The sequence below is a fragment of the Molossus molossus genome, unplaced genomic scaffold (genome assembly GCF_014108415.1).
Source record: "Molossus molossus isolate mMolMol1 unplaced genomic scaffold, mMolMol1.p scaffold_m16_p_11, whole genome shotgun sequence".
Taxonomy (NCBI): domain Eukaryota; kingdom Metazoa; phylum Chordata; class Mammalia; order Chiroptera; family Molossidae; genus Molossus; species Molossus molossus.
This window is the reverse complement of record NW_023425346.1, coordinates 11,602,311-11,620,072: the sequence shown is the minus strand read 5'-3', so window position 1 is coordinate 11,620,072 and position 17,762 is coordinate 11,602,311. Positions and strand designations below refer to the sequence as shown.

The 17,762-nt window shown below is 46.5% G+C and overlaps 1 protein-coding gene and 1 long non-coding RNA gene across 2 annotated transcripts in view; one reads left to right on the top strand and one right to left on the bottom strand.

Moving 5' to 3' along the window:
• Positions 1–12,629, top strand: part of INSIG2 (insulin induced gene 2) — a 114,633-nt gene extending 102,004 nt beyond the window's left edge. The window contains exon 6 of the mRNA XM_036254408.1: positions 12,541–12,629. Within this exon, the coding sequence (XP_036110301.1) occupies positions 12,541–12,591 (51 nt within the window). The 3' untranslated portion in view covers positions 12,592–12,629. The remainder of the gene's footprint in view (positions 1–12,540) is intronic.
• Positions 6,467–8,783, bottom strand: LOC118625423. The gene is made up of 2 exons (XR_004958672.1): positions 8,726–8,783; positions 6,467–6,867 (listed from the first exon to the last, which is right to left on the bottom strand). It is a non-coding gene; the product is annotated as an uncharacterized LOC118625423 (long non-coding RNA).
• Positions 12,630–17,762: the final 5,133 nt, after the last annotated feature.

Sequence of the window (17,762 nt, the reverse complement as noted above, 5' to 3'; positions counted from 1 at the left end):
GGGAACAAGCTGTGTCTTTGGGAGCCGCGGCACCGTAATTACTAGAGTTAGCACTGCACATACCTGCGCAGGGGCCGGCAGTCAATTTTGACTCAGAATAGATAATACATGGACTGCTATTAAGTTTAATGTAGATTAATGTGAGTTGCTTCCTTTTGCACGTATGTATGCAGGTACCAATAATTAAGATTAATTTCCACTAGGTAGAATGGCCTTCACTGTGCACAGTGCCACAAAATGCTTCTCTAATAGCTGTTAATTGGATATATTTGCTTTGATGGTGAAATCCTGATTAGTCTTGTTACTCTGAACGCCCCTCCTTGCTCCCCCACCCCGTGCCCACTCTTCAGGAGAAAGAAAGAGATTGACAATAGCCGCGCCAGAGCCTTGGGGGTGATGGACTTTTGCACCCACCTATCCAAACCGTCCCATGCCCTCCATTTTTCAGTGACTCCATCCCAGCTGCTTTTCCTTGCTGAGGGCTCACTGTGTTCATTCTTACTGTCGGGTGCAAACGACACCCTGCTCATACAAATAAGGAATTTGAAGTTCAGCCAAGTTAAGGCATTTGCCCGGATCACAAGCTAAGAAACGATGCAGTGGGGATTCCAGTCTGGCCACTTTCAATACATAAGGGTTTCAGGGTGCCAAGATGGGTCATTATCCTGTCAACACTGCTGTACTTTTCCATTCTTCTGTTCCTCTGCAGGTCTCGGAGCCTGAACTGGATGCCATATCCCTACCTCCTCTGTTTCTCTTGTCACTATTATTTCCCTCCTTCTTGTACTGACTGAATGGGTCAAAGTCAATTGGAAAGGAAAGAGATCCCTCAGAGTTGGTGAGAAGCATCAGGCAAAAGCCTGTTTATTTCTTCAGCAGGTCCCAGAGGCTGGTTTATGGATGGCAACGTTTTGACACGGTAGCAGTTCTAGAAGGATGTTCTACTGCTCCTCAGAGCCAATCGCCCTTTCCATTCATATTCTACAACGAGAGCTTCCTTCCTTATGTCTTTATGTTTTTCACACAGCATGGGTGCTCTTATAAAAAACAAAAACTGCTGGCAACAGTAACCCGTTACCAGCTTCTGTGGGCTGACTCTGGTGCTGAAGGGGTTTGGTTGAAGGAACCACATGAGGAAGAGAGAAGGCCCTACATCAAGTTGCCCTCTCCCAGTTGGTGGCGTCTCCAGAAGACGTGCTGTGTCCACAGGGATGTATAACTTGGGGGCCCCACCTGCTGCTTTCAAGGTTCCAAGAAAGCTCTCTGTTGCCTGAGACCCGCGTTAGAATCTTGCCTCTGCATGAATGAGCCTTGTGACCTCAACTTAATCTCTGTGCCCAGTTTTCTTCCCTCCGATACCACTTGACTCCCAGGGTGTTTTGGATTTTTTGCTTGTTTGTTTTTCAGAGAGGAAATGAAATAATCTGTGTTAAGTATTGCACTTATTTTAGGATTTGGCCCATTCACTGAATATCACTTCTTTTTCCATTTCGAGGGACAGTGGCCCTACTAATGAGTTTAAGGAGAAGCAACAACATTTATACATTTTTTTCCCCTGGGGGAGTTGAATATACACTGACATCACTAGGCAGAAACAAAGGTTCTCGCTAAGTCTCTTTGGGAGAGACCATTCAAATCCTTCCTCATCTGTAAAAGAGAAAGTTGGACTCAGTCAATGCAGTACCACTGGCATTCTGAATGGGCAGTTTGTCATTTGTGGGACTGTCTCGTGCATTAGAGCCCATGTAGCATAATCTGCCTTGCTCACTAATTACCCACAGTGCCCTCAGTCACATTGCTGAGTGCCCTAGGGAGACACTAACTCCCCATTCCAGCTGAGGACCCTGGCTGAGTTCCTCAGGTGTCATGTTCCTCAGAGGCCCCCTGCAGCCCTTTCCCCATGGTGGGGGCAGCACAGATCAGGCTGCTTTCTGGAAACAGCCTCTGATGGCCTGAGATGATCTGTGACCGAGGCCGGTCTAGCCACTCACCCTCCCCACAGGTAGCAGATGTCAGCCTGGCTCCCAAGTCCTTACCCATCACATGCTGGCCAAGGACCTTATGGTTTGGAAGAGGTGAAATGCCCTGACCTCTCCTTGATACTCTGTCCCCATGTGGCTCTGAGTTGAAAGGGACAATTTAAGCCCTTTGTCCCTTCTGCACGGGGTCTTATAGGCTGGCTGGCTTTCTGATCAGGAGTCAAAAGTGAAATTTGAAAAAGTATTACTGATGTTTATTTAGACAGCAGGATATTATTTGGGGGGTAAGTCAAGTAGATGTGTTTAGTAGCTATAAGAGTATCTGCCTAGATTCTGCTTTCAGGATTCTTTTAAATCCCACTACACTTATAAGGTGAATATATTAAACTATATTTTTCTAATAGCTGTATGGCCTCATATTTGGCGTTTCTGGCTGTGAGTCTGGCTTGGGTTTGAACCCGAGTTCTTTCATTTGTCAGTGGTGTGATATGTGAATTACTGAACCTCTTGCAGCCCCGGTTTCTCACCTGAAAATGGGTAAAATAAAATCTATTTTGCAGAGGAATGTTGTGAGAATAAGATAATGTTACAAAGCAACTAGCAAGATGCTTGGCACATGGTAAGTTGGCAATTAACGATGCTATTATTAGGAAGGAGGATAACTTATGAAAGGACAAAAATCTTAAGCCCAAAGAATAGGTTTACATTAAAGCAAGATAGGTCAAAGTTAGCTCTGAAAAAAAGAAATCTCGAATGTATGTATTGTTTTACGTTAGAATAAAGAATAAGAGAATGTCTTGAATTCCTGGAAATCTTTAGGAATACATGACCTGTTCCATCAGAAATAGTTCTGCTGTGGCTTAACCCAGCGATTTCAACTGGTGTGCCATAAGAATTTGTAAAACATGCCACACCTGACTCTTTAGTTAGGGACACTGACCTCTTTTCCCATAGATTGTCAAATAAAAATAAAGTGACAACAGCTAACACAGTTGTCTGGTATGAATGAATCAAAATTATACCTTTTTTTTTTTTTTGTCAGATTGGCGAAAAACATACATATTTCGGTGTGTCACAGAATGTAAGCAATTAGTTTATGTGTGCCATGAGAGGAAAAAGGTTGAAAATTGCTGGCTTAACTCGACAGAGGGAGAGAGGTCGGGTTACCTCTAACAATGGTACATGATGGCTGTGTCCTCACCCGCCAGTACACGTCTGATGGGATAAGCATGTGCCAGGCAGGTGTGTTTGGGTCTTGGCTGGCCTCTAATTTGTGTGCAGCTCCAGAACACCCTGGCCAAGGAAGTCCCATGCAATTTGACCTGAATGGACATGCACAGACCTTACTTTTTAAAAGAACCAGTGCTGAGGTCCATCTTCCTAACAAGGCCACACTTAAAAGAAGGAACTTGTATATGTCCATGGTTGGCAGGACATGCTGGATTCAGAGGTCTGCACACAGGTAAAGAATCTGGAAGCAAAAATGGGCATTTCAAGATAATAACATTTGGGATATGACACATTAGCATGGAGTGGGACCTGTCTGGAGAAATGGGATCTGAGCGAGGCCCACCAGATTAACCTCAGTGTGACGGGTAAGCACAGAACTGGCGACCGGGCATAGCAAGGCACCGGTGGCCTTCATGATGGCCGCCCTGGCTTAAATGACCATGAGAGATAAGTATGGCTTTTTTAGGAATGCTCACAAGATAGAATCCTTGACTCTAATTCTGTGATTTTTGGAGAGTGTGAATGGTGGGGACAGCTGAGAGATAATGACATGATCTGAGGCCCTGGCATGGATGCGAGCCTGGCCACGTGAGGCTTATGCTAATGTTTGGGTCATTGGTGAAAGTGGGCAGCAGATGCTTCAACAGCTACTGAGGCTGCCATTGCTATTAGGGCTGGAGTTTTTCACAGGCCATCATTAAGGTATACACGGGCATTCCTGTTGTGACCGAAATATTTGAGATGGAAGGCTGGAGGACAGGATAGATGGAGGAAATGTGGGTAGGAGGAACAGAGGAGGAAGGAAGCAAGGAATGAATGAATCAGAGTGCTCTGTGCCATGTTGGGTTTCTTGCTCAAGAATGGAAATGCAGGGACACAGAAAACCCAGACAGTGACAAGGACCAAGGAGGATTCATAAACAACAACAACAACAAAAAACACACCCCTTTTACTACTCAATATGAGCTGGGATGTACTCAGAGCTAAAATCAAGACATGCATACAGCCAGCTTGGGCAGTCACAAGCCTCTTGGATTTTAGTCCAATAATCAAAATGCTTCAAGAGGTAGTTTTATCACAAATGAAAAGGAACATTTCTTTTTCATTCTATTAAATTATTATATGAAATATGAAGTGATCATGGATTGGAATTATGACCGGGACTAATGGATGGGATTTACGTGGAGGCAGGTTTAGCAGGAAATTTATCATTAAAAGACTGTCCAGCCATGAGGCGGACTTCCTGTGACATCTTGAGCTCTTGGTCATTGAAAATGAATTGTCAGACAGGTAGTGGAAGTGATTCCCGCACTGGGTCAATGGTTAGACCGAAGACCTCAATTCTCTATTTCATTCCTAGGTTTTATGTTTCTAGAATCAAGAAGGACTTAGATAAATTCCTGATGTGGCAGATCCCATTACAATTTCTTATTGGAGGTTGAAATATAGTATAATAGAAATTTATGGAGTAATGTCAAGGAGAACGCAAGGAAAGAAAGGGGTGAAAGAATGCGAACGAACATGTGTTGTGCTAGGTGGGACCCGTGCTGAAGTTTATATTGCCTCATTTAATCCTCAAGACTACCCTGGGAGGTAGGTGTGATTAGTGTCACTCTTACAGGTGAGGACACAGATGCTCAGAGGGGTTAAGTGACTTATCTGAAATGACACAGTTAATTAGCAGCACAGATGGATTTTTGCCTAGTCTTTCTGAAGCCTAAATCCAACTTTCTCTGCACTGCCATACCCCTCTGAAAAGTGTCTTTGCCTGGAAATTCCCTGGGTGCTGCTGTGCAGCCTGGCTCTGGCCAGGTGGCCTTGGTCAGAAGTGGTGTGACTTGCCTTCCCCTGTCATTATAAGGATGGCTCGCCTTGAAGCAGGGGGCACAGTGATTGGTGAGCTGAGATTTCACTGCCATTGAGCAGTTGCAGGTTTCCCCCACTGCTCACTACTCTCGTTTGATCCCCAACACATATATCATAAAAAATCCTAACTGAATAATACTATGTTACCTCAATTATTTAGCTTGGAAGTCAGGAAACAAGATTCTTTCCCCAGCCCCAGTTTTTCTTCTTTTTAAGACTTAGTTACTTAATTTCCAAAGGAAAGAAAAGGAAAGAAGGAAAAGCCAATTATCTCTAAAGTCTTTCAAATTATATATTTATTATATAACATAATAATTATATATAAAGTATATATGTATATATGCCTGTATATCTGTATATGCCTATATATACTTCTATTAATATTTAAATCAACATCTGCTTATCTATACTAGTATCTGCTATAGTGATATTGCTCAATAATCCTAACACAAAAATATAGATTAATATCAATTGGCACTGGAGTGCATTATTTAGTGATCCTCCTATAGACTTATTTAAAATAATAATGAAATAAAATTTTATTTTCTAATAGTGTCCTCATGGGTTGGTGCACTCCCAGGAGGACTGAAGGAAAGTCACATGGATTAAAACAAAATCTTCCGTGAAGTAATGACCACCAGCCAAGAGCTGATCAGTCATGTGGGCTCTGGTGACAGGCCCAGGTCTGGGTCCTGACTCTCACAGTCCCTGGCTAGAGGAACCTTAGGCAGGTTATTTAACTCCTCTGAGCCTCAGTTTCCTCACTGGAAAGTGGGGAGAATTATACTTATCTGGTAAGATCAGTGTGGACGATTGGGCATGCCAGTACCTAGTATAGGTTGGCATTCACCAGGGGTAGCTGATATTGTCATGCAGGTGCTGAAGTCCATCCGCAGCTGCCCTCAAGGGCATGGCCAGCATTTCTTCTGTGGGCTGGCATGCTGCACAGAGAGGCATTGCCAATCATTCGTGTAAGAGGTAATCCATCTTGACTGTAGAAATCAAAGTCTCTGGAAAAGCCATTCCCATTTGCTTTTAGCCACACCACAGAGGGTTCAGGGCATGTCCCCTGCCTCTGTAAATCAGCCCAGGTCACCAGCGTCACTGCTGCGGCAGGCGCACTGTCCCTGCAGCGCCTGCAGCCCAGCACTCCAGCCAGGAGGGGGTTAAAACCAACATTTGCAGATAAAGAGGTAAACATATTTACATTCCTCTCTCCACACTTTATGCATATGTCATGCAGTGAATAGTTTTAGAGGTCTGTTTGTACTATCTCTCCAGAATTTTTACAGTCTGGAGGACACAAAATCTCTATAAAGTGACTTATTGAAATAGAAGCAGATTGGTAAAACCGTTTCCCTCTTATGAACTGTGAAGAATGATCCTCTAAATGAAATCAGGAAGGAACTGGACAGAATCCTGTTTAATGGTCTGACAAAATGAATCACAACGATTCCAGACATCCATCACTGCTAAAAGGGAACCACAAATGATCTGTGAACCACTATATATTGATCACCCATGTAGTACAAGTGTCGGATTTAATGTTCACACACCATAGAGAGGCGGCAGGGACAGATGGTGCCTTAACTCTTCTTTGATAGATTTTAATGGTGAAATATTGATTTCTATCTGGCCAAGGCCTGCTGTTAGGGGCCAAAGTCATTTGTTGGGTATTGCCGGACACCCAGTCGGCCCAGTGTAATCAATCATTTTTGGCAAGGCAGGTGAAAATCCAGAGAGAAGCACCTTGGAACCCAAACTGGGGCGTGATATGTCTGAGTCCAGCCACCTAGAGAGAGAGAGAGAGAGAGAGAGAGAGAGAGAGAGAGGAGTCTTGGAGATTGTGCTTGTAAAGAATTATTAATGATAAGACATGTTTACTGAGGAGAGTCGCAGCGAATCAGAGCTGACATGAAATAGTCTTGGAGCCTCGTGGAGAAAATGAGCCTCTTGCTAAGAGAGACTATATTTTATTTAAACATCCTTCTAAGGCTGAGAACTCAGGTAATCTGTTGTGTTACAAGCCACTGGCTGTTCTTGCCATCCAGAGAGATAACACTGAGGCGCTAATAGGAACACATCAATCACAATCACGCTGCAATTCCAGTGGTGTCTCGTCCTCCCAGCTCCTTTTTAAGCTCCTTAATAACGGTGATAACATAGTTCGGGGGCTGCTGAGAGGGGCTCTCCCCTCTGAGGGTCATATTCATAAAGTGAATAGCTTGCCAAGTCAGCACCTGGGGAAACAGATCTATGCTGGGACTCCGTGCGCAGGCAGGGAGGAGCATGGACAACTGGGGAGGGTTGGAATCCAACAGGAGAATTTTCTGACATCTGTTGGCCCGGGTTCTGTGATGTCACTTCTACCTTCTTCCTAAGAAAGAGGTGTGAGTTTGTGTGTTATGTAATTATTAAGTAATGGGCTCATTTTCTTGGGCAGCTTATAAACTGGTCTTGAAGGCAATTCCCAAATGGAACTCTCCAGGTGTTTTGAGTGATGGCAACCTCATGGGAGTAGGTGTATGGCTTTCCAAGAAGACTCTGGGGTGGGGGTAGGGGAGGTCGGAGGGGGCATGTGAGGCGGGTGATGGGTGGATGGGGTCTTCTCAGCCTCCGAAGCTCCATGTGACTCTCTAACCTGTCACTCGCAAGGACAAACATCTGCTGGTTTGACTTCCCCAGAGGCTATGATCTACTTGGAGGGTGGCAGTCGTGTCTAATGAATTGTTATATCCTCAGGACTAACACACGATCTTGGGACTTACAAGATGCTCAGTATGTGCATATGGCTGCATACATAAATGTAGGTGTTTGTGTTGAAAAGAAGTCAGTTTATACTGCTTTGCACCTTTTGAGTATCCACATAAATACATGTGTTCTGTGTGTAAATAAATATACACATTCATGAAGGAATTCACTGACCTCATAAAGACATGTAACATATTTTATATTTATTTGTGTGATTTACTATTTACAAGACACCATATCACTATGGATAACAACCTGGGCTCTAGAGCCAGACTGTTCGGACCCAAATACTGGCTCTACCACTTCCTAGAGGATAACTTTGGACAAGTTGCTACAACTGTTTGTGCATCAGTTACCTCATCTGTAAAATGGGTTTTACAGATGCTTAATGTGTTTTGAGGATTAAATGACTTCATAGATTAAGCATGTATAATGGTGCCTTGCATACATTAGGCATAAATGTTTTATATTATAAATTTATATTTAAATCACATATCTAGCCATGGCATTATATTAAAAATTTTTATATAAATGAATGCATATATATGCATGGAAATACATATTGGCCTCATTCTCAGTGATACAGCAAGCCTGAGAGCAGTACATTTAATTTGGTGGTGGTTTGGTGTGTGGCAGGTATTTCGATTCATTGTAAATTAGTATACTCTCAAGCTATTATTTCATATCGAGATTTCAGTGAGACTATACTTGCTTCAATGGGTTTATCTCTCAAAATCTGTTCGCAGCGGTGTGTGTCTGTACTTGTTCGCTGAACACGTGCTTGTACTGGTGCACTCGTACAAAGGTGTGAGGCAGAATGAGGGCTTTGTGGACTGCCCCAGCTGTGCAGCCTGCCCCGTGTGAGTGCAGGCAGACTCCACTTAGATTATCTTGCTTACCTAATGATTTTTGCTTCGCTGCCTTGCTCGATTGTGTTCACCAGGATGGCAGGCTATTAAAATGTCAGGGCACATTGAATTGTTGTTATCCAGGAGAGAGACCTTTCCAATCAACCTGTGCTCTGGGGGTTGCATAAACTGGAGAAGGCGATTGGAGAAAGGCTTTATGGCTTTTTCACATAGATGGGGGAGAACAGGGAGGTTGGGAGAGGGCACTGGGAGGGAGGGGAAAGAGAGGTGGGACAGGAGTGGGGTTAATGGCAGCTGAAGTGTGCTAATTAAATGCCATCTCCTCAAACAGGTATTGGTGGCTCCTTGCATTTATGGGTAACTGCAATAGGGCCTTGCTGTGTGATGCTGCGGTTTAGAGAAGGGAGGGGGAGGTGACTCGCAGTGGGCGGTGGGGGAGGGGCTGAGAGGCTGCAGTGCTGAGAGTCAGGGTTGGGGAACAAGGAGCGATGCTATAAGGCAGAAATTCCAAGGAGTTATGCTGTAGAAGTAGCGAGGCATTGGCAGGAAGGACTAGAGAGGAACACAAAGGTTTCCTTGGCGCTGCGCCGGCCCCACCTTTGTGGAGGGCAAGTTCCTGGCACCACCGGAGCTGGTGGGCGTTTCCGGGTGACAGTTCGGTGCCACCCGCCGCAGTGCCGCCGTCGCGGCACCTCGGGCCCGGCCCCGCCTCAGCCAGCTGGACAGTCTGGGACGTTCTTCTTTTCTTGCCGTCAAGTCTGATTTGGTCCAGGATTTATTTTCCTTCGGGGAGAGAGGGAACGCAGGAGCAAAGGGCGTTCTCATAAAGTACCCCGCGACCAGAGCCGCCGGAGGCTCGCACGCACTCGGACTTGCCTGGGTTGACTTCTCCCCTTTGTTCACATCATCTCACACACGTGGCTTTCCCGACCACGTCTGCTTCATTTGTGTTTCAAAGAGATGGCTTTGTTTTTGCTCGTGCACGGCTTCGCGAGGCGCCCCGAGGTGCCTCCCCCACCCCTCGGGCCCCACTGACACGCCGGGCCGGCTCGTGGCCGCTGGGGGCTGCCCGCGCCCTCGCCTTTGTCAGTTCCACCAGCGGGATTCCCACTGCGCGCGCGCGGACACACACACACACACACACACACACACACACGCACACGCGCGCACACACACACACGCACACACACACTCGCACACGCGCGCACACACTCGCGCGCGCATGCGCTCCCTCCCCCCCCTGCCCATTTCCCTGCCTCGGTCCCAGAAAGCCACACCCACCCAGGATGCTCAAGCTCCTCGCCCTTCCTCCGCCGCTGTGCCCTCTTGAGCTCCCACTTCAGTTTCTGGCCCCTGGCGCCGCCCATTCTTTCGGCGCGAATCACATCACACTCACAGCTTCCCACTCCCTTCATTCGCCCCCTCTCTCCTGGCTGGGCACGTGCGGTGTCTTCGCGAGGCTGTGCCTGGCTTCCCCATCCTTGGGTCCTCCGTCCCCGCGGAGGTGGCGGCGCTCAGGGGTCTCGGCCAGCCAGAGCCGCTCTGGTCCGCTTTCCCGTCTGTTCCTCAGACAGCGCCCCCTCACAGCACACTCTGCTGTTGCCCCCCCTTCCCCGTCCTGAGCGGGCGAGGTGCCCCTCAGTCCCAGGGCCCCTCTATCTCTCTCATAGCTTTATCATGGTTTATTGCAAACGTGTTTACTTATCTCGAACCCCTGCAACACTGGTCGTTCATTCATTTACTCAACAAATGCTTATTAAGTGTCTGCTCTGTTAAGTATTAACCTATTGTTAAATATTGGTGATATAATAGGAAGAAAAACAGACACGCGGTCAGGGGCCATGTTATATTTATTTCTGTAACTTGGACCATAAAGATACTCAATGCATCTTGAATGGATGGATGAAAGAAAAAATAAATCTCCCCATCCTCTTGAGCCCCCTTGCCAGTATTTTGTTTGCTGTTTAATTATTCAAAACTGACAAAGGCGAACTGACAAGCTTGATAGGTTTTACTTTCTCAAATTCCTTATCTATTATGTCCCTGTGTCTCTGAAGCCACCTGCAGAGGTGGCTTTGGTCCAGTTCTAGCAGTCTACTTTAGTAAGGCTTAGTGAGTACCATGTCAAAGGTCAGGTGGCTCACTGGTGGCGGAGCCCAGACCAGACTTTACCCTGGGCCTCTGTACTCCTGCCCGAGCACTCTCTGCATTACACTTAGGCCTGCATGTCCCCTCTCCTGTGCCTGATGCAGGCTTCCCAACCAGGAAAATGGGAAAAGGGGAATAGGCGGATGCCCAGTTTCCACTAACTTTCTTCCAGACTCCTCCTGGACCCTCCCTGGCATAAGAGACATTGCTTAAGAGGGAGGTCTATTTAATAGATTTTAAGATATGATTTTCTTTCTTAGCTTCTCCTTAATGCTTACCCTTGTCCCCAGTTATCTTTCTGAAGCATGGTAGGCTCAGCCCTACGGTAATTGGATTTTCTGACAATCGCCAGGAACTTGAGGCTGAGTGGTGTGCCCATCACTTGGGTCAGATCTTTCCATGATTAGTTTTGTTTAACTAACTGGGAGGCTTCATGTACCTTGGCTGAGAGGGGCAGACAGCTCCTCAAATGCTTTCTGGACTCCGTGCTAATGGCAGCTTTGTTCTCATGCCAGTAACTTTAACCTCACCCACTTGTGGCACTTTGAGACCCTCACTGTGTTGGTGAGGCCAAGGTTTCTGCTCTCCCTCACCCCTAGGCTGTTGCTTTGGACCAACAGCCTGGGCAGGGGGCAGAAGAACAGGGAGCACTGGAGACTGGTCCTCAGCAGTAAAGCACAGCTGTCCTCTCCTGTGGTGCACAGCAGACAGTGTGGGCTCCATCGTACCTCAACGGACACTGCTTAGATTTCATTTCTTGAGTTCAAAGTTCTTTTTTTTTTATCCTCATCCGAGGACATTTTTCCATTTTTTGTACAGACAGAGTGGGAGGGAGAGAGAGGAAGAGAGAGAGAGGGAAACATCGATGTGAAAGGGACACATCGAGTGGCTGCCACCCGCACGACCAACCAGGGCCGGGGACAAACTGCAACCGAGGTACATGCCCTTAGCAGGAACCAAACCCGGGTCTCTCCGGACCGCAGGCGGATGCTCTAGCCGCTGAGCCAAACCGGCCAGGGCGAGTTCAAAGTTCTTATCTGTGGGATGGGAATAATAAAGACTGCCTTATAAGATTGCCACAAAATTCAGAGGCAATGTGTGTACAGTGACAATCTCAATGTCTTGCGCAGAGTGTACCCAACACTGTGTCTCTCTCTCTGATGTGAGCACATGCTCACACAGACGCATGTACACACAGTCACAAGCTTCTTCAGCCCAGCCGGGCTCCTCTTAATTCTTCCACTTCCATCTCAGCCTTTTCTAATGTTCCTTTACTTTCTTTCCTTTTGCTCCCTCCTTCTAACGTCCTCTTTTCATTTGGCCGCGTGCCCTTGCTCCTTTAGGAAGTGATCTTACCAGGGCCAGGTTCTTGCCTCTTTGGGCAAGTGCTTCTTCTCTCTCCTCACAACACCTTTCCTAGCCATGGTGTCCTGTTCTGTAGTCATTCACCTCCATGTTTGTCACCCCGTCAGACCCTGGGCCCCTTGTGGCTTAGTGAGTTAGCAAACAGGGAACACTTGAAATGGTTGGTGGGAGAAAGGAAGGAAAGAGGAAGGAAGGGAGGAAGGAAGAAAGAACTGTTTTTATGATCCAAGTTCAGTCTGATGAACTCCATGGCCAGAGAGTGCTCATGGCCACCACTAGCCCCCACAAACCTTTATGCAAACTCATAAGAAGGGCTTTCTTTCTCCCTCCAGGTGATGGTCTGGACAACAGGCCAGGGTTCCAGACCTCATTTGTCTCCTTAGTTCTGGTGCAGGACACTGCGCAGCGTGAGTTATGCGGCGAAGGAGCCCAGGATGCAGTGTAGGTTGCCTGGGCACTGGACTGACTCACATGTGGTCGAAGTGGCCCAGGCTTCCCCATTAAAGAAGTCCCTCCATTGGTGCTCTATGGTCACAGCTCCTTCCCAGGGTGACACAGCTGCTGCAGCCCCATAGACTGCTCTTGCCGGACAGAGGCTGTCGCCTTCGCGGCCGTGGGAGGAGAGTGCCTTTTCTGCTCGTGGACCCTGTCCTCATCGGATGACTTTCTGCTTTATACGATTGTAGAGAATAGCAGTCTTATGCATAGTTTCTTTGATTAAGTGCCTGGTTAATGCTAGTTAATATTAAAACACTGTGCAATGGTTTTGGCTCCCCACAAATCTCCATGGAGTAGGCAAATTCCCCCTATTTCACAGGTATGGCAATTGAGGCTCAGAGAAGTAAGAGTTGGTGGGAGACACTTTCCAGAACTCTGAGGTCTCCTCTCCTCAGGGATTCTCCTTGGTGTCTGCCAGACGCTTGGAAGGCTGCCGGTTACATGGGAAAGGGCATTCTTGAGTGGGGAGTAATTTGGTTTCAAGCACTTGCTAGGTTACAGCTGTGTTTGGCCAGAGCCTGGCCCATATCAAAACCACCTGGACACTCCTCTACTGGAAAAGCATCTCTTTTCTTCTTGCCGAAGACCAATGAGAAAAGAGGGATTGGAACTTGGAGCTCCCAGGAGGCAGCACGCATTCGGAGGCGATTCTGCTAAGATAGATTGCAGGAATATGAAACACTTTTGTCACTTTTTAGAAGCAGGAGAGGCAGGAAAAGGAAAAGGTCATAATTTCATCTCATCAAGTTTTTAATAATAAAATAATTTTTTTTTTCTTAATCTCCTGCCCTTTCCTTAGGTCTCAGTGCTCTCAAGTTACTAATTTTTCTACGATTTCCTGAAATATCAAGTCTCTCTCCTCAGGTTAAGTCTACTGGTAAGTGACTGTTTAGGTAACTTCAAAAATGCATCAGAAATGGCAGCATTGTGGGGACTGGGCTAGGGAAGGTGCGTACACTCTGCACTCTATAGATCTACACAGGAAACAGGACAGACCTGAGTTCGAAAGTCTGTCCTGCCAGCTGTGCAGTGATCCCTCCACCTCTCTGAGCCTCTGCGAGGGCACCTGTAAAATGGCAGTAATTATAAGGGCGTCACTGGGACACCTTGAGGAATGAATGAGAGGACAGGAGAGAAGGCAGGAGGTAAGATTTGGCCCACATAGGCTCTCCCTAGACATTTACCACTTTCTCTTCGGTCATTTTAGCCACCTTGGTCCCCACTGTAGGCTGGTCTTATGTGACTCTTGTTTGATTAGCTCTATGCAGCTGTTATGGGTTCTATGCCTAATTATTACATTTTCATTTAGATTATGTTATCGTATACTCCCCACTACAACTAGGATTCCTTCAAGAATGGATTTGCTTTGTGTCTCTCCCCCTGACGTGGGCATCTTGGGTGTCACACTGGTCTTGCAGCTGGCAGCTCACAGAAAGTGGAGGCTCTGTTCCACTTGCTTTGTAGCTCACATCTTCTGGCCACTAGGCACACGTGTCTGTGAACCACATATGACAACACCTGACAGAAGCAGACTTGCCTAGTGGTTGTGAGCCATGAAGGAAGTCTCTGACACTAAGTACGGATCCATCGGTGGGCCACTCAATGCCTCTGAACCTCAGTAGCCCCATTTTTACAATGGGGATAATGGAGAGTATCTCCCAGTGTTAGTTTGAGGGTTACATGAAATTGCAGATGTAAAGAGTTACTCTATCCCTGGGACAGAGTAAATGCATTGTAAACTATAGGTATTATTGTTTTTGGTTATATTTTTATTCTTAATGTGTGAAAGTTGCCCATCTGTCTGTGTCAAATATTTCTAGTGCTTTCCATTTTAATCTCTTAAGAAACCATTCTTACACAGACAACAGTGTGGTAGTTACTAGAGGGAAGGGGGTGGGGCAAGGTAGAAAAAGGTATAGGGGTCAAATATATGGTGGCAGAAGGAGACTTGACGTGGGTGGTGAGCACACAATGCAATATACAGATGATGTATTACAGAATTGTGCACTTGAAAGTTACATAATCTTATTAATGAATGTCATCCAATAAATTTAATAAAATTTAAAAAAGAAACCATTCATTATAAACAATCACTTCAATACTGAATAAAGATTGTGCTGTGACCACCTCGAGAAGCATTTTTCCCTGAGTGGGTTATGAACTAAATGCATTTAAATTGCTCACCTGACCATTAAAATAAACTGTTTAATGCCAGTCAACATTTAGAAATTTGACCTGCACATTGCAAAACAAATATATTAATATAAGCAAACGTCTAATTAGCCTGGAAAAGTTAGTTTATACACGTAGCAATCATTCGTATTCTTAAAAATAAAGTAGCATTATTCCTTCTAGAAATTCTATTAACTGTCAAAGAATACTTCAAAGAGTTTCTCATTTTTTTCATTCCATAAATATTTGAGATATAGAGGATCTGGAGATGAGCAAGACGTGGCCCATAGACCAACCACGTCTCGCTCATCTTTATATCCTTTGTGACTCAACTGGGCATACTGGGCACATTGGGGAAGAATAAGTAATATGATGTGGAAGTGCTGAGGGTTGGGCAACTGAAGGGAGTGGGGTTGAGGTCCAGCATGGAGTCAGGCCAGGAAGCATGGGTAGGCTCCCAAGAGTTGCTGGTGGGGAAGTGATGGGATCAGTTTGCATGTTAGATCACTGGAAGGATGGAGGATGGGCTGAGGGGTGGGGAGAGGGGTTCTGCTGAAGCTGGGAGGAAGTTAGGAAATTGCTTTTCAAAATGTGGTCCAGGAACCATCAGAATCTGCACCACCCACATCACCTGCATCATCTGCTTGCTGGACACACAGACTCTGTCTCCACTCTAGAGCAGCTGAATCAGAACCAGTATTTTAATAAGGTCCCTGGTGATTTGCATCCACACTGCATTGAAAGACTCTGGAAAAGTCTGGAACTGGACCAATGTGGGGCAGGGGCATTGGGAGAGAGGGGAAGGATCTGGATCCCATTTAAGTCTCTCACTCCCTGAGAAGTGCAATGACTTAGCAGGAAGTAGCTGAAGACGTTTTAGGTAGGTTCTCCCTAGAAGCTGCTGGGTACATGTGTGTTTTGTGCCATCAGATATGTAAATTAGTTTGCTGCCTAGAGTTCATTAAGAAGTCCTCACATGTACTAAAAGAGAATGTGAAAGATAAATTACCTATGCAGGGCTAGGTAAATACCATTTGAGTAGATAATTTAAAGTGAGTGGGGTTTCTTAGCTTGTTCTAATAGCCTTATGGGTGTGTAATGGTCTTGGGGAGGGGGGTGAGGAACTGGGACCAGGGATGGATAAACAATACAGGACCAGTGGCAAAGCCTTGCGGGCAATAACCTCTCTCTCTCTTTTTTTTTATCCTCACCCAAGGACATTTCTCCATTTTTTTGTTCAGATAGAGTGGGAGGGAGAGAGGAAGAGAGAGAGAGAAAAACATTGACGTGAAAGGGACACATCGAGTGGCTGCCACCCGCACGACCAACCAGGGCCGGGGACAAACTGCAACCGAGGTACGTGCCCTTAGTGGGAACCAAACCTGGGTCTCTCTGGACCGCAGGCTGGACCATAAGGTCCCTTTTTGGCCCCATCCACTGAGCCAAACCGGCCAGGGCAGATGACTTCTCTTTTTAAAGAACGTCTCCATTCATTCAGACATTCATATACTGAATATTATGCCAGGCACTGGGAATACAGAGATGAACCAGACAGAAGTGTAAACATGTCACAGACTGAGGGCATTTAAAGAGCCATGTGCGTGGACGCGACGTGTGCGGCAAGGACAGTCTCAGCGCCTTGCTCAGCTTCTGCAGGCAACAGCAGGTAGTTCTTAAACACAAAGCTTCTGCCCCAGGGCCACCCACACACCACATTCTTCCCCCGGGGGACCTTGGGCAAGTCCTATAACCTCTTTGTGCTTCAGCTTCCACATGGCAAAACAGAACAGTTAACACTTCTTAGGGTGCTTATCAGGAAGAGAAGAGACTATGTGCATGAAACAGTCAGTGAAGGGTAGTAATCATCATCATCATCGTCTTTGTTGTTATTATTGTTGTTATATTATCCTTAACTTTGCTTTTATTCTCATGAGGGATACCAAAGATACAAAACACATCCTCAGCTCTCAGGAAATGTCCCAGCCAGAGAAAGAGTATACACCGATGGGAGATGGACCATCACCAACAGAAGCTAAATACGAGCCACCAGAGTTCTCAGCTCTGATGGCAGGTGCTCTCCCTGGGCTGGGACACTCAGGAAAGCCTTCTCAGGAGAGATGCTGCCGAGGCAGAAAGGTGAGTGAGAGGGAAGACGCGTCCTCCAGTCACACTAGAGGGAGGGCAATAGCAGTGGAACCCTACAGATTTGAGGGGAGAAGGGTGACTACAGCCTTTGGCCCATGCCCTCATTGTGCATGGGGAGCAGGCCAGAGGCCACCTCGCTCCTGCTCAAGGTCACTCAGCAGGTGAGTTGCGCTGGGACCGGAGCCTAGTCTTCAGCTCTGAGCTACTGCTCTCTCCACCTCTGCAGCAGTGCATCTATAGAGAGCAGCTCAGCACAGGAGCTCACCAGGGCCACGGGGTGGCTACATTGGGAGGCCAAACGAGCAAGGTGGACAGAAAAGAGCCTTGCATTTTGAATCTGGTCAGGGATGAAATTCAACCTCTGTCACAATCAGCTGGGTCCCCCGTACCCTGCTTTTTATAATGAATGGCTCCTTCTGTCTCTCCCCTCCTCTTTCTTTCCTCCTCTGGCTTCTGGTGGTTTGCTGGTGATCTCGGGTGCTCCTTGGCATGTAGATGCGTCACCTCTACCTCTGCCTTCCTCTTCACACGGTTGCTCCCCTATGTGCATGTCTGTGTCCAAATGTCTCCTTTCTATAAAGCTGCCAGTCACATTGGACTAAGGGTCCTGTTTACTCCAGTAAGACTTTATCTTAACGTAAGTAATTATATCTGCAAAGACCTTATTTCCAAGTAGATCACATTGGATGTTCTGGGAGTGAAGACTTCAGCATATGACTTTTTGAGAAACAGTTCGGCC